The following is a 14,876-nucleotide window of genomic DNA, read 5'->3' as shown; positions in this document are numbered from 1 at the left end:
CCCCCAGGGTCGACTGACAAGGCCTCGAAGACTTTCAGGGCATCTTCTGGCCAAGATCGGGCATCTCCAGACCCGGGGCAAGGCTCCTTCTGCTTGACGGTGAGCCCTCACCTGTATCAGAGGAGGGGGGTGGGGGGGAGGACGTCTTTACAGGTTTCTGGACCCGTGGACTTCACGGTTGCAAGACAAGTAGGTCCATGAAGTCATTTGGTCCGGCCACAAGATCGAGTTTCGCTCTTGTCCCCTGACAACATTTTTCCTTCCAACTTACGCCTGTTCCCAAACTGCTTACAGGACCTGTTTGGGGCAGTACAAGACCTGTTCCTTCAAGGGTGATTGCCCCGGTGTTGACCTTGGAACATTTTCAGGGTTTTTACTCAAACATGTTCACAGTTCCCAGGAAGGAAGGCAATGTGCATCCAATCCTGGACCTTAAGGCCCTAAACTGCTTTGTGAGGGTACAGAAGTTCAGAATGGAGTTCATTCAAACAGTGGTGGCATCCCTGGGTCAGGGGGATTTCCTCGCCTCTATTGATATCAAGGATGCCTACCTTCACATTCCAACATGTGCCAGTCTCCAGCATTTTCTCCACTTTTCTGTGGGAGAGGAGCATTATCAGTTTGTTGCGTTACCCTTTGGTCTCGCATCTGCTCCTTGGGTCTTCACAAAAGTGTTAACCTCTGTGCTAGCTTTGCTACGCCAATGGGGAATCGCAGTACTGGGCTACTTGGAAGATCTCCTTCTGTGAGCGGAGTCTCCCTCTGCTCTGGTGGAGAACCTGGAGATCATAAAACAAACTCTGCGGGAGTTCGGCTAGATTCAGAATTTTCATAAGTCTGCTCTGGTTCTGTCCATAAAGCTAGACTATCTGAGCCTGACTCTGGACTCAACCTTAGCCAGAGTGCTTCTTCCTCTTGACAAACACCAGAAATTGCAGGCTGCAATTCGCCTCCTGCTGTCCAACAAATGGTCATCTCTCCTGACTTGCATGTGGGTGCTGGGCCTGATGGTGTCTACCTTCGAGGCGGTTCCGTTTGCATAGTTCCATATGAGGTCCCTGTAAAGGGAAATTATGACCAAATGGGACAAGACTCCACAGTCTCTGGACAATCAGATCCAGCTGAATCAGGGCACGAAGGAGTCCCTGATATGGTGGCTTTGTTCTCCGGTGCTTTGGCTGGAAATTTCCTTCCTCCCCTTGCATTGGACAGTGGTCACCACGGATGCCAGCCTATCCGGCTGGGGAGGCATTCTCTGCAAGCATTCTGCTCAGGGGATCTGGACGCTGGAAGAGTCCAGACTCCTGATCAATGTCTTGGAACTCTGCGCGATCAGACTTTGTCTGGATCATTGGATGAATCGTCTCCAGGGTTGTCCAGTGCGCATTCAATCAGACAATGCCACAGTTGTGGCTTATATCAGTCACCAAGGGGGCACAAGAAGTGTCCTGGTGGCTCTGGAGGTAGCCAGCATTCTAAGGTGGGCAGAACAGTTCGTTCCAGTCCCCTCCGCTGTACACATTCCTGGGGTGGAAAATTGCCAGGCGGATTACCTCAGTCAGCAGGAGTTGGACCACGGAGAGTGGTCCCTTCATCCAGAGGTGTTTCATCAGCTGTGTCTATGGTGGGGCACCCCCAAAGTGGATCTATTGGCAACTTGGTACAAAAGAAAGGTGCTGAGGTGTGTGGCTTGGTCAAGGGATCCTCTAGCAGATGTCACAGACGCACTGGTGGCCCCGTGGGGTTAGTATTGTCTGATTTATGCCTTCCCTTCTCTCAAGCTTCTGCCAAGACTTCTAAGCAGGATCGAGGCAGAGGGGATTCCAGTCATATTAGTGGCACCAGACTGGCCTCGCCGGGCTTGGTACGCCGATCTGGTGCAGCTGTTTGCCGACGTTCCTTCGCAGCTGCTTCTCATGGAGGATCTGCTGTCCCAAGGACCAATCTTCCATCCTGCTTTACAGTCACTGGCTTTGACGGCTTGGCAGTTGAATGCCAGGTGCTCAAGGATAGGGGTTTATCTGAGTCAGTGATTCCTAAGCTAGGAAATCTACCTCTAGGAAGAACTACCATTGTAGGTGGAAGACGTACATTGCGTGGTGTGAGTCTCTTTCGGGGTTCTTCCTCGCTCCTTCTTGGTGGCTCAGATCTTGACCTTCCTTCAACGGGGGGGCGGTTGAACAGAAATAGGCCTTAAGTACCATCAAGGGCCAGGTGTCGGCTTTGGCGGTCTTCTTCCAACATTCTTTGGCCACACACTCCCTGGTGTGTACCTTTCTTCAGGGTGTTAGACATTTGGTTTCTCCAGTGCAGGCTCCGTTGCTGCCTTGGGATCTTAAATTGGTGCTTTCAGCTCTACAGAAGCCTCCCTTTGAAAATATTCAGGAGATTCCCCTGCTTACACTGCCCCAGAAGGTTGCCTTTTTAGTGGCTATCACCTCTGCGCAGGGTGTTGGACTTAGCGGTGTTATCCTGTCATTCACCTTACCCTGGTGATTCACAGGGATAAGGTGGTTCTTCGCTCCTGTCTGTCATTCCTTTCAAAGGTTGTCACTTATTTTCATTTGAATGAAGACATTGTGTTGCCTTCCCTGTGTCTCAAGCCTAAACATCCGAAGGAAATTGCCTTGCATGCCTTGGATGTGGTCCGGACAATTAGGGTGTACCTGGCAGCTACGGAGTCTTTCAGAAAGTCAGACTCTCTCTTTGTACTCATGGATGGACCTCGAAAAGGGTTGTCCGCTTCCTCTGTGACCATTTCCAGATGTGTCAGACAGACGGTGGTTCAGCCCATATGGAAGAAAAATATGTTTCCAATATATTTAGGGAACAATTTTTAGAAATATATTGAATATGGCCAAAATGGTAGCATTTCAAATATATTTCCAATATATTTGGGGGGAAAAAATGTTTTTTTTTTTTTTAAATATATTTTAAATATATATTTCTTCCATGTGGGAGGCCTTTTCCATTAAGGGTCAGGTTCCTCCTTTCCTTGTCAAGGTGCACTCTACTAGGGCGCTTAGTGCCTCCTAGGCTTTCCGTCAACAGGCATCAGTGACGCAGGTTTGCAAGGAGGCCATCTGATTGTCGGTGCAAACTTTTACAAAGTTTAATAAAGTAGATGTGTTAGCATCTGGGGATACTTCTTTTGGCCACAAGGTTTTGCAGACTGCTGTTTAAGAGGACCTGCTCCTATTTGAGGGTGTATTGTTTTTTTCAGGAGGGCTCCGGTTGTTTGGTTGAGCTCCTGTTGCTTGGTTGGCTAATGTTTAGCCTTGGGGATTTTTTTGTTGTCCTACCCCTCATGTTTAACACTGCTTTGGGACCTCCTATTGGTTATGAATATCAGGAGCTGTGTCCGTCAATGAACGAAAGAGAAAATTAGATTTTCTGACTTACCGTAAAATCCATTTCTCTAATGTCCATTGACGGACACAGCACCCGCCCCTCTGTGGAGTTATCATTCCCCTGACACTGCTTGTAACAAAACTGAGTGGCTATAGCCGAGAGGGAATATACCCCCTTGGACTGCCCATGGATGTAGCCAAAATTCATTTCTGCCTAGTGTCCTGCTCCCGTAGGGGGCAATATAACCCAATTGTTATGAATATCAGGAGCTGTGTCCGTCAATGAACATAAGAGAAATGGATTTTATGGTAAGTCAAAAATCCAATTTTTTATATGTTTTGCTCCATTTTTACATTCATATTTTTCTTTGTTTTTAAGACAAAGGGAGTTCATGACCACCCAAAACCAGAAACAAAGCTAGAATCAGACAGCAGAAAGTCAGTGAATAAGAGGCGCACATCAATCGAATCCACCTCTGCAGAATATAGATGGAACAAGAATTCTGAGGTACTGTGTGAATTACAAGTGGCAAAAAAAAGGGCATATCACAAGATATGTAAAGTTCAGTAACCCACTGAAACCAATCAGCAATCAATTATTAAGTGAATTACTGTATCTGCAGTAAGCTGAAATTTGATTGCCTGCTATAGGTGACTGCATGTCAAAACTCCTCTTTCCACTCTGTTACTAAATTAGCCTGGAAAATAAAAAGTGTGATTTTATAAAATATTAAAGAGGAACTACAGTCTGCTCACATAATTTGTAATAAAAACATCTTTGCCATTCTGAAGCTTCCCTCCAACCACTTTGCATATTATTATTATTTATATATACTGTGATTCGGTACTTGCCAAATATGCTGCAGAAATTTCCCTCTACTAAGTCTGGCTGCAGCCATTTTAACTGTGGGCAGCTGCAGCTGCTGCCTGTTCACTTCCTGAAATTAACACAGACACACACATAGACATGTATGTATATATATATATATATATATATATATATATATATATATACAGACAGACAGATACACTCAGACCACTGCTAGCCTACACATTTCTCCTCTCTGGATAAATACACATGGATCTCTGCAGTCTCCTGTTATCTCTGTCCATACCCAGCCCTCAAGCTCTGCAGCTCTCCTTGGCTCTCCTATGACTCACCCCTCCTCCCTTGCTGACAAACTCTTATGAGAGTGAGAGCTGTGCATGATGTTATTAGCCTAGGCTGATGACCAGACAGGAAAGAGGAAGTGGACTGTATAAGGTATTTACTGGCAGAAAAAAAAATGTTTTACTATCCAAAGGAAAACAGTAAAGGCAGAAGATTTAATAGATGGAAAGATGAAAAAATGACTGAAGAGCGGTTTTAAAGTGGTTGTAAACCCTTGCATATAACCATAGTGAAGTGACTGGCCTCAGGTGATTCATAAAGATAAAATAAATGCTCCTACAAAAGTTGTACCTGTTTATCCGAAGTCTTCTCTTCTCTACATCCATTCGAAGTCTAGAATTTTCTAAAGCTTGTCTGAGCTGTTAGAAAAAAAGGGGTGAAGAGCTGATATTTCATTCTGCAGAGCTCAGTGAGGAGAGCTCTGAGAGCTGATTGGAGGGAAGAGACAGGCACCATTCACACAGCTCACAGGAAGAGAGCTGAAGCCGTCAATCAGCTAGAGATCCCTCCAGTCACTTTTTTTTCTCATGGTGTCAGGAAAACTTATCAGAAGTGATTCATAGTGATTCATAGCAGAGGAATGAGGCGGCAGACAGAAATGACACTTAGTGCTCTTAATTGAGACAAGAACACACTATAGGGGGTATGCCTTGTTCATATTTCATGTCTGAGGTTTGCAACCACTTTATTGCTTTCAAGGAAATCCAGGAAAAATTCCCACTGTCTGGTTTTGAAGGTCATAAACTTGCTTCACACCTAGAGAGGTAAAAAAATGCAAGCCGCTTCTGTAAGTGTATTTGTCATTAATGCAAATGGTTAATTCTGCTGTCCTAATGCACTCAGAACTGGCCATAGGTGTGCACAGCCTATTGCACTAGGGTGTGCAACCCAAAGTTGAAACACACATGCCTGTGTGTGTGTATATATATATATATATATATATATATATATATATATATATACAATATCTCACAAAAGTGAGTACACCCCTCACATTTTTGTAAATATTTTAATCTATCTATTCATGTGACAACACTGAAGAAATTACACTTTGCTACAATGTACAGTTGTGAGTGTACAGCTTGTATAACAGTGTACATTTTCTGTCCCCTCAAAATAACTCAACACACAACCATTAATGTCTAAACCGCTGGCAACAAAAGTGAGTACACCCCTAAGGCCCCTTTCACACAGGCGGACCGTTCAGATCCGCCTGTCCGTTTTTTTGGCGGATCTGAACGGTCCCCCCATGCATCTCTATGGGGGATCGGATGTCAGCAGGGACATGCCTGCTGACATCTGATCCGATCCGTCAAATCTGGACGGATGGAAACCCTATGTTCCATCCGTCCAGAGGATCGGATGGGATCGGATGAGAACGGACCGACGGTCCGTTCCCAACCGATTTCCCCCATAGAGATGCATGGGGAACTGACAGCTGTGTCTCCGCACAAAGCGCGGAGACACAGCTGTCATCCTCCTGCTCAGCGGGCGATCGGCGGATCGTTCCCCCGCTGAGATAAACGTAATCTGTCCAACGGACGGATAGTGTGAAAGGGGCCTAAGTCAAAATGTCCAAATTGGGCCTAATTAGCCATTTTGCCTCCCTGGTGGCACGTGACTTGTTAGTATTACAAGGTCTCAGGTGTGAATGGAGAGCAGGTGTGTTAAATTTGGTGTTATCACTCTCACTCTCTCATGCTGGTCACTGGAAGTTCAACATGGCACTTCACGGCTAAGAACTCTCTGAGGATCTGAAAAAAAGAATTGTTGTGCTACATAAAGATGGCCTAGGCTATAAGAAGATTGCCAAGACCCTGAAACTGAGCTGCAGCACAGTGGCCTAAAGCACGCCACACTTTTCAGATATTTATTTGTAAAAAAAAAAATTGAAAACTATTTATCATTTTCCTTCCACTTCACAATTTTGTGCGACTTTGTATTGGTCTATCACATAAAATCCCAATAAAATATATTTACATTTCTGGTAATAACATGACAAAATGTGGAAAAATTCAGGGGCAATTAATACTTTTTTAAGGCACTGTAAGTAGAGAATGTGCATGGATTATGTTTTGGAGAATTACAAATAATTGACCATACATTATACAATTTTCTTGTTCAATTTCCTTTAGATTTACCTTCATCTATGTAGTGCAAGTGCCTGCCTGATTGTATACAAATTGAAAGTGTTTAGGTTTGACCTCACATCATAAGGTTTTAGTAAATCCGAGGGAAAGTTGTACAAGAAAATTGTATAATGTATGACCAGCCTAAGGATATTGTTTAGTGTGACTTTAAATAAAGATTTCTGACACTCTTTCTAGTGAAGAAAATATTTTGTTTGCGGAGTAATGTTCTTTACCTATAAGGCAAGTAGTTAACTGTAAGGCTGGATTCACACTGTTGCGGATCGGATGCTGGTTTTGCTACATCCAAGTCACAAGACAGGAGACCGCGCTCGGCTCCACAACTCCGCGTTGACTGCGGAGCAGCTTGCAGAAAAGTCCTGTGCGTCTTCTGGTCTTTTTCAGTCAAAAATTTGGACTTGAAACAGTGCAACGGGACGCACCGGACCCCCTGCTGCGAGCCGCTCCGAATTCAGTGTGAACCTTGCCTTACACCATCCACATACAGAAAAAAAGGAAAAGAGTGATGATGAAAATCCAGAAGCTAATCAAAACACTTGTGCTTGTAGAAATGTTTAATTACTATGGGTGTATGACATATTTGGGCTCTACAGGGCTACCACATGTACTTCATATTATAAAGAATGGAGATATGACAAGTAACATCTTTGTTTAATGACACGTGCAGAATTTATAGATGTGGTGAGGTTGCCTTTTAATTGTTTTGCAATCACTCTTGTGGGACATTACGCATTTAACATTCCACAAGCTTGCATGCCTTGGGCCAAAGCACATTTTACCTACAATTTACGGCAACACATTCATCATAGTGTGCTAGAAATAATGAAGAAGTCATGCCAACTGGCTCTACAACATTTCACAAAGTGATTCCTCTGCTCTTTCTGACACAATAGGACTAGGTGTCCTGTACCTTCCACGAAGTAGGTGTAAAATATCTCCTTTAAAGTAAAACGAAAGGTAAAATGTCTTTTTTTAGCTTTTAGATTAGAGTGGAGAGGGATTAGAACACACTTCAGGTTTTTATTGCTGTTTGTGCAACTGTTATGCAGACTCACTATTGTCCTTTTTACCATTATCAACAAGAATGAAAGAAAATCACAAATTTCGGGTGGTCACAACAGGGGAAAAAGGGGAGATCTTCCAATGGGAATACTAGTACTAGACTCTGCTGACCCCGGTGACAACTAGGGATTCCCTCACTGTAGAGGGATTCCTTTCATTTGCTGTTTTGGCTATGGTACAGGAAGTGAAGTTAAATCTCCCAAATTGGGACACAGACGGCAAAAAAACTAAAAAAACTGACATGGGTTTTATCTCTCCGTTACTATATCCAAAATGAAAAAAAAAAAATGTTGCCTTTACTTCTACTTTTAACATGGGTAACAGCATTTCTTTCCAGAACCAGTTTTAAAGTGTCAAGGTACTGAAAATCAATGAAGGAAGGTTAGGCAAATACTGTGAAAAAATCTCACTATTATTTATTTTTTTTTTCATTCGAGCCTGCAAAGCATTCAAACTGCATTCAGTGTGTAACGCCCTGCCAAAAGCTGTGCTAAATTTAGTATTTGGCTTCACTGTACTCAGTGAAGAAGTGATCTGTTTTTTTTTGTGGCCTGGTCAGAGTTTCTATAAGGTCAATCATTGACTGCTCCTGCTTGCTTCAGGATGAACCTTTCAGAAAATAGAATAGGAGAGTTAAACACTGATATATGAATATTTATCAGACCCCAGCCAATCCCTGGGAAGGGTGTGCCCAGAAGGTGGCTGGCAAGGTGATAAATATTTGGGAGACCTGCTCAGGTTGTTCTTGTCCAGGGGCTGCTGGCCCAGGGATGTAGCCTGTGTACTAGCGTGGCTGTCTGAGCCTCAGCAGGTGAGCTGAGGGCCTGGAGAAGATATGTAAAAAGGATTTGTGCTGGAGGGCATCATCTTGGAGTCAGGTCTGGAGAATGATCTTTGTCTCCTTCATTAAAGAGTGTCACGTGAAAATTGAGTGTCAGCAGCTTTTCCAGGTTATTGTGAATAAGACCTGGCTTTGGACTTATAGGTGTGCATTTGCTAGAGGGAATTAAATGCCAGAGAGTATTGGATGGACTATTTATGCCTCCTACAGAGACCTTGAACTACTGGCCATTTCCTATTACCTCCAGTCAAAGCTGTTTGAAGAGGATTCTGTAAAGAATGTGTGCTCTTGTTGATTTCTGCTGTTGTTTTGGATTATCCTGAACCCTTAAATCCTCTCCTGTTCCATAAAGGTACAGCCGCTAGACCAAGCTTGTGTTGCTCGTTTGCATGGAACCGTGTCTGTGTCTGGCAGTCTCCAAACTAGCAAGGGTAACCTACAGTGGTCTCTTCAGGGAAGAGACCTACAAATGGATCAATAAGATGCAATGTTCTGGCTTTTACAGACTCTTCCCCCAGCTCAGGTCCATACAGAGATACAGTCCCTCAGTTATCAGGAGGAACTATCAATAGATTACAAGTGTGGTGACTTAACCACACTTGTACTTCAATAAGAAGTATGTGTCCCTCTGCTGCAGTGACAGATGGGACTTGTAGTCTTTTTCATTCACAGATTCCCGTGAATAAATATTGTAGCTGTGCACACAAATGCACTGATTTCAAATCTGACAAGAGCCAGTGGGGAGAAAAACCCAGTGATTCTGTAAGTGTGTGAAAGTGTGGGGGGGGGGGGGATTTTGTGGGTGGGGGCTGTGCAAGCTGACCATGTTGACCATGCTTCATGTTACAGCCTAAATAATGCCTGAAAACAAAACAAAGGGTAATACCCAAACCCAGTCCAGCAACTTCGGCATGTGTTAGAAAAAAACTGTACATATATTTGCAACCACTTACTGTAACCAGGTGGATTATACTTTTTTCAGGACAAATTGGACAAACACAGGTAAAGAGTTCAAGCTGGCCTTCTGGGTCAGTTCACCACATCCCCCATTATTGAAATTTCAAATATGCTAAAGACATGTTGGGACTTTCCAGGTGCTACACATACAGTGAATATAAAAAGTCTACACACCCCTGTTTAAATATCAGGTTTCTGTGATGTAAAAAAATGTGACAAAGATAAATCAATTCAGAACTTTTTCCACCTTTAATGTGAGCTATAAACTGTACAAATTAGTTGATCAACAAACTGAAATCTTTTGGTAAAAATAAAAAACTAAAATAATGTGGTTGCATAAGTGTGCACACCCTTAAACTTTACTTTGTTGAAGCACCTTTTGATTTTATTGCAGCGCTCAGTCTTTTTGAGTTTGAGTCTATCAGCATGGCACATCTTGACTTGGCAATATTTGCCCACTCTTCTTTGCAAAAACTCTCCAAAGCAGTCAGATTGTGAGGGTATCTCCAGTACACAGCCCTCTTCAAATCAACCAACAGATTTTCAATTGGATTCAGGTCTGAGCTCTGGCTGGGCCATTCCAAAACTTTAATCTTCTTCTGGTGAAGTCATTCCTTTGTTGATCTGGATGTATGCTTTGGGTCATTGCCATGCTGAAAGATGAAGTTCCTCTTCATGTTCAGCTTTCTAGCAGAAGCCTGAAGTTTTGTTGCCAATATTGACAGGTATTTGGAACTGTTCATAATTCCCTCTACCTTGACTAAGGCCCCTGATCCAGCTGAAGAAAAACAGCCCCAAAGCATGATGCTGCCACCACCATGTTTCACTGTGGGTATGGTATTCTTTTGGTGATGTGTTGTTTTTGCGCCAAACATATCTTTTGGAATTATGGCCAAAAAAGGTCAACCTTGGTTTCATCGGGGGGCGTGGCCGGAACTCGGATGTGAAAGCAGCGCGGCTCCGGAGCTCTGTCCTATCTGCCCTGATCCTTCCGTGATCCTGCTGGAACCCGACATCCTACTCACCTGATTCCGACGTCTCCTGTCTCCTGATATCCCGGTGCACCCGCGGCGATGGTCAAAATCGGTCCTCCCGGTCCAGAAGCACTCGGTGTCCGCCCGCCGGACCTCACGCTGCCACGATCCCAAGATGGCGCCGGCCCGGCGCGTGCTGCGGGCCCTTCCTCCCAGATCGCTCGCTCCTCGGCTGTGCGGATGGCATCGGCCTCTGTGGAGGGGGAAGCGATCTCTCCTGGATCGTCTCGGCTGGCGGTGACTGTAAGTGATGCTCTCTCTCCTCCCCTGGGCTCCCCCGTACCCTCGGAGCCTGCTCTGTCTGTGGATAGGCCCGAACCTACCCTGTCTGCCATAATGGACGCTATCCAGCACTGTCAGACCTCGCTTGCCTCACAGATTGAGTCTGTACAGATGGACATGTCGTTTCTCAAACAGGATGTGCATAACCTTCGCCACAGGGTGGGCAACGCGGAGCAGCGTATTAGTGACATGGAAGATGCCCACCGCCCCATGCAGTCCACTGTGTCAGAGTTACAGAGGGGCCATGTCGCTACTACAGACAAGCTAACGGACATGGAGGACCGCCTCAGGCGCAATAATTTGCGTTTTTTGGGCTTTCCGGAGGGATCGGAGGGTAAAAATCCTGAATCATTCATGGAACATTGGCTTATCGATACTTTTGGGAAGGAAGTTTTCTCCCCCTTGTTTGCCATTGAAAGGGCGCATAGAGTGCCATTGCGCCCCTTGCCGCCCGGGGCCCCACCCCGTCCTCTTCTCATCAAGCTCCTGCACTTCCGTGATAGGGAGGCTGTGCTCCGGGCCTCTAGGGACAAGGGCCGAATCCTGTATAATAACCACGCTGTATCTATCTTCCCGGACTTCTCTGCTGCGACCCAGAAACAGCGGGCCTCCTTCATGGCAGTTAAGAGGAGACTGCGGGATTTACAATTGCCGTATAGTATCCTGTACCCGGCTCGTTTGAGGGTCATCTATCAAGGTAAAGCCCACTTTTTTCAGGATCCTCAGGACGCTGCGCAGTGGGTGGATTCCCTGGGACGCCGCTCCCCTCCCTCCCAGGATCATAGGTCTCCTCGTCGGTGATCGCTGGCCTGTGTCTTGCAACTGCTGCTAGGTTTCCCTTTCTTCCTCCTGGATGTCGTTGGGATGCACCGTTATATTCTATGATCCTTCTTACAACTCTTTTTTGTGATTGTCGGGTGTCCTCCTGAATGGGGGGACCCTCCTTGTTCCTCTGGTAGGGCATTTTTGGGGATGGTTGCTCCCCTTCACCCCCTCTTTTCCTTTTTTGCTACCATTCCTGTCTGCTTTAGGACGAGCAGATCCACGTTTCCCTGAACTACACTGTTTTTTGGTTATGGGATTTCAAGCTCTCAACTGTTGGGGACTGAGGGCCGGGTGGGTTAGGGTGGGACGGGTGTTGGGTTACTACTGTTTTTGTGTTTATCTGGGATTGTGGGGGTCTCTCCCCCCTTTTTTTGATTTGCGTTTACTCCGTCATGTCTTCTTGGACTCTTATCAGGGATTTTTTTTACGCCTAGGTGCTACGATTTTCATTTCTGCCTTGCTGTACTTGATAATATTTAGGTTCTTGTCTGTGCCTTCTCCTCCTATGCATATTGCCTGCCAGTGGTTTTGCCTGCCATATTGTGAGGTCTTGGTGCTCGGGGGGGGGCCTCCCCCCTTTTTTGGGACCCCCCCGGTCACCAACGCTGATTTTTAACATCTCTCTATGTCTACTCTCCGTTTAGTCTCTTGGAACGTCAGGGGGCTAAATTCTAAAGTCAAGCGTTCTCTGGTTTTCGAATATTTAAAACGTCATAACCCACACATTGTTTTATTGCAGGAAACCCATCTCCAGGGGTCCAGGGTGATGGCCCTAAAGAGGGCACATGTGGCGTACGCGCTACACTCTACGTATTCCTCGTATGCTCGAGGTACTTCGATTCTAATTGCAAAATCAGCCCCTGTCACCATCAAGCATTTGAAGACTGACCCTTCGGGGTGTTTTATTATTCTTGTCTTCGAATTTCTGGGTAAGCCCTATACCCTGGTTAACGTTTATGTCCCTCCGCCGTTTACTAGACAGTTTTTTGACCGTATGCTGGGTCTGGTCTTGGAAATGGCTGAGGGTCCCCTTATTATGGCGGGTGACTTTAATACGGTCCTCGATGCTGCTCTGGACAGGTCTGGAGCTGTCTCCTCCGCACCAACTCCTTTATGCTCCTACTTGGACAAATTGGATCTCCTGGACGCCTGGAGATGGAAACATGGGGGGATTACTGAGTATTCCTGTTATTCCAGCTCCCATAATACATTGTCCCGCATTGATCTCTGCCTGCTCCCTCGGGAACTGCTAAGTCTTCTTTCGGGTGTCAGGTATCTGCCCCGCGCAGTATCGGATCACTCCCCTTTACTGGTGGATCTCGCCTTGGGGTCCCCCCCTAATTATAAACTCTGGAGGCTCAGCCCCCTGTGGCTGGCGGACCAGGCAGTGACTGACCAGGGGTTGGCGGAGATGAATTCATATTGGGCACTCAATAAACAAGCTGGATCTGAATTGTTGACCTGGGAGGCCTTTAAGGCGACCATGAGAGGTACCTTTTCGTCTGCCGTGGGCGGTGCCAGGAAGGCTCGCCAGACTAAGTTGGTTGACGCCGAACTGGCGCTGCATGCGGCTGAACGACAATATACTGATGACCCTACTCCCCAGCACCATGCCTCTTGGCGGGCCAGGGCTCGGGACTTGGATCTGGTGGTTGTGGAGCGTACACAGAAGAAACTCCTTTATCAAAATCAGCGCATTTTTGAACTGGGCGATAAGAACAGTCGCCTCTTGGCTTATTTGGCTAGGCCGGAATACCAGCCCTGTGTCATCCCTCGGATTACCAGCCACGCCGGTGTCATTGTGGAACAAACCCCCGATGTTCTGGCCAGTTTTGTTGCTTTTTATTCCTCCTTGTACCAATCTAGAGCTCATTATACCATTGTTGAACTTGATGATTTCTTATATGATATTACTTTGCCTAAGTTGTCGGCGGGCCAATCTAGTTTTCTGGATTCGCCCCTGACTGCGGATGAGATAAACAAGGCCCTAGCCACTTTCGCACACAATAAGACACCTGGCCTGGATGGTTTTCCTATCGAATGGTACTTGCACTATAGAGAATTGCTGGTCCCCCATTTACTGACTGTGTTCAATTGTGCTCTGAAGGAGGGACGTCTGCCACCCTCTATGACAGAAGCTCTCATTGTGCTCATCCCCAAGCCACGTAAAGACCCCCTTCTCTGTGAGTCATACCGCCCGATCTCGCTTATTAATACTGATGTCAAGATTCTCGCCAAAGTCCTCGCGAGGCGTCTGAATACGGTTGTCACGGACTTGGTGGGTGCGGATCAGTCGGGATTTATTCCTGGCCGTTCTACATCGATCAATCTGCGTAGACTTTTTACTAACCTTCAGACGACTCATGCCTCTGTGGGGTCCAGGGTAGTTGTGACCCTGGACACTCATAAGGCTTTCGACTCCGTGGAATGGCCTTATTTATTGGAAGTGTTGGCGAAATTTGGCTTTGGGCCCGGATTTATAAATTGGGTCCGCCTTCTGTATTATCTACCTCGTGCTCGTATTCGGGTGAACGGTTTTGTGTCGGACCCCTTTCCCATTTTTCGGGGCACCAGGCAGGGGTGTCCGCTATCTCCGCTGTTGTTTGCCCTGGCCATTGAGCCCTTGGCTGCGCAGATCCGCCTTTGTGAGGGTATTGCGGGCTTTGTGATCAATGGCTTGGAAGAAAAGGTCTCCCTGTACGCGGACGATATGTTGATATATCTGGCGGATCCCTATCACTCCCTCCCTATTCTGTTGAATGTTATCGAACGCTTTGGTCACTTCTCTGGTTTCAGGGTGAATTGGAGTAAGTCCACGCTGTTCCCCCTGGATCCCCAGGCTCTGCCCCCTTCCCTTGCCTCTTGTCCCCTCCAGGTTGTGGATCGGTTTCGATATTTGGGGATTGAGATTCAGCTCCCCTTGTCTCGATTCTTTTCCAACAACCTGGATCCCCTGGTTGCCCGTCTTAGGTCCTCACTGCGGCTTTGGTCTACGCTTCCCCTCACGGTGCTAGGCCGGATTAATATTTTTAAAATGATTTTTCTCCCCCGTTTTTTGTATGTGCTCAGCCATTCCCCGGTATATGTCCCTAAGCGCCGCTTTCAGGCCATTGACTCGCTCCTGACTTCCTTTATTTGGGGGGGTCGGGCGGCGCGTGTGGCCAGGGATGCTCTGCAGCTGCCGGTTCTCGCGGGCGGGCTGGC

The 14,876-nt window shown here is 46.3% G+C and overlaps 1 protein-coding gene across 1 annotated transcript in view; it reads left to right on the top strand.

Annotated features, from left to right (window-relative positions):
* The window catches only part of GCM1 (glial cells missing transcription factor 1), a 69,695-nt gene that overhangs the window by 43,077 nt on the left and 11,742 nt on the right, over nt 1-14,876 (top strand). The window contains exon 4 of the mRNA XM_082249154.1: nt 3,730-3,858. Within this exon, the coding sequence (XP_082105280.1) occupies nt 3,730-3,858 (129 nt within the window). The remainder of the gene's footprint in view (nt 1-3,729; nt 3,859-14,876) is intronic.

Source organism: Pelophylax lessonae (assembly GCF_965119305.1).
Source record: "Pelophylax lessonae genome assembly, chromosome: 3".
Lineage (NCBI taxonomy): Eukaryota > Metazoa > Chordata > Amphibia > Anura > Ranidae > Pelophylax > Pelophylax lessonae.
Note: the sequence above shows the minus strand (reverse complement) of the source record. Positions and strands in the feature narration are given on the sequence as shown.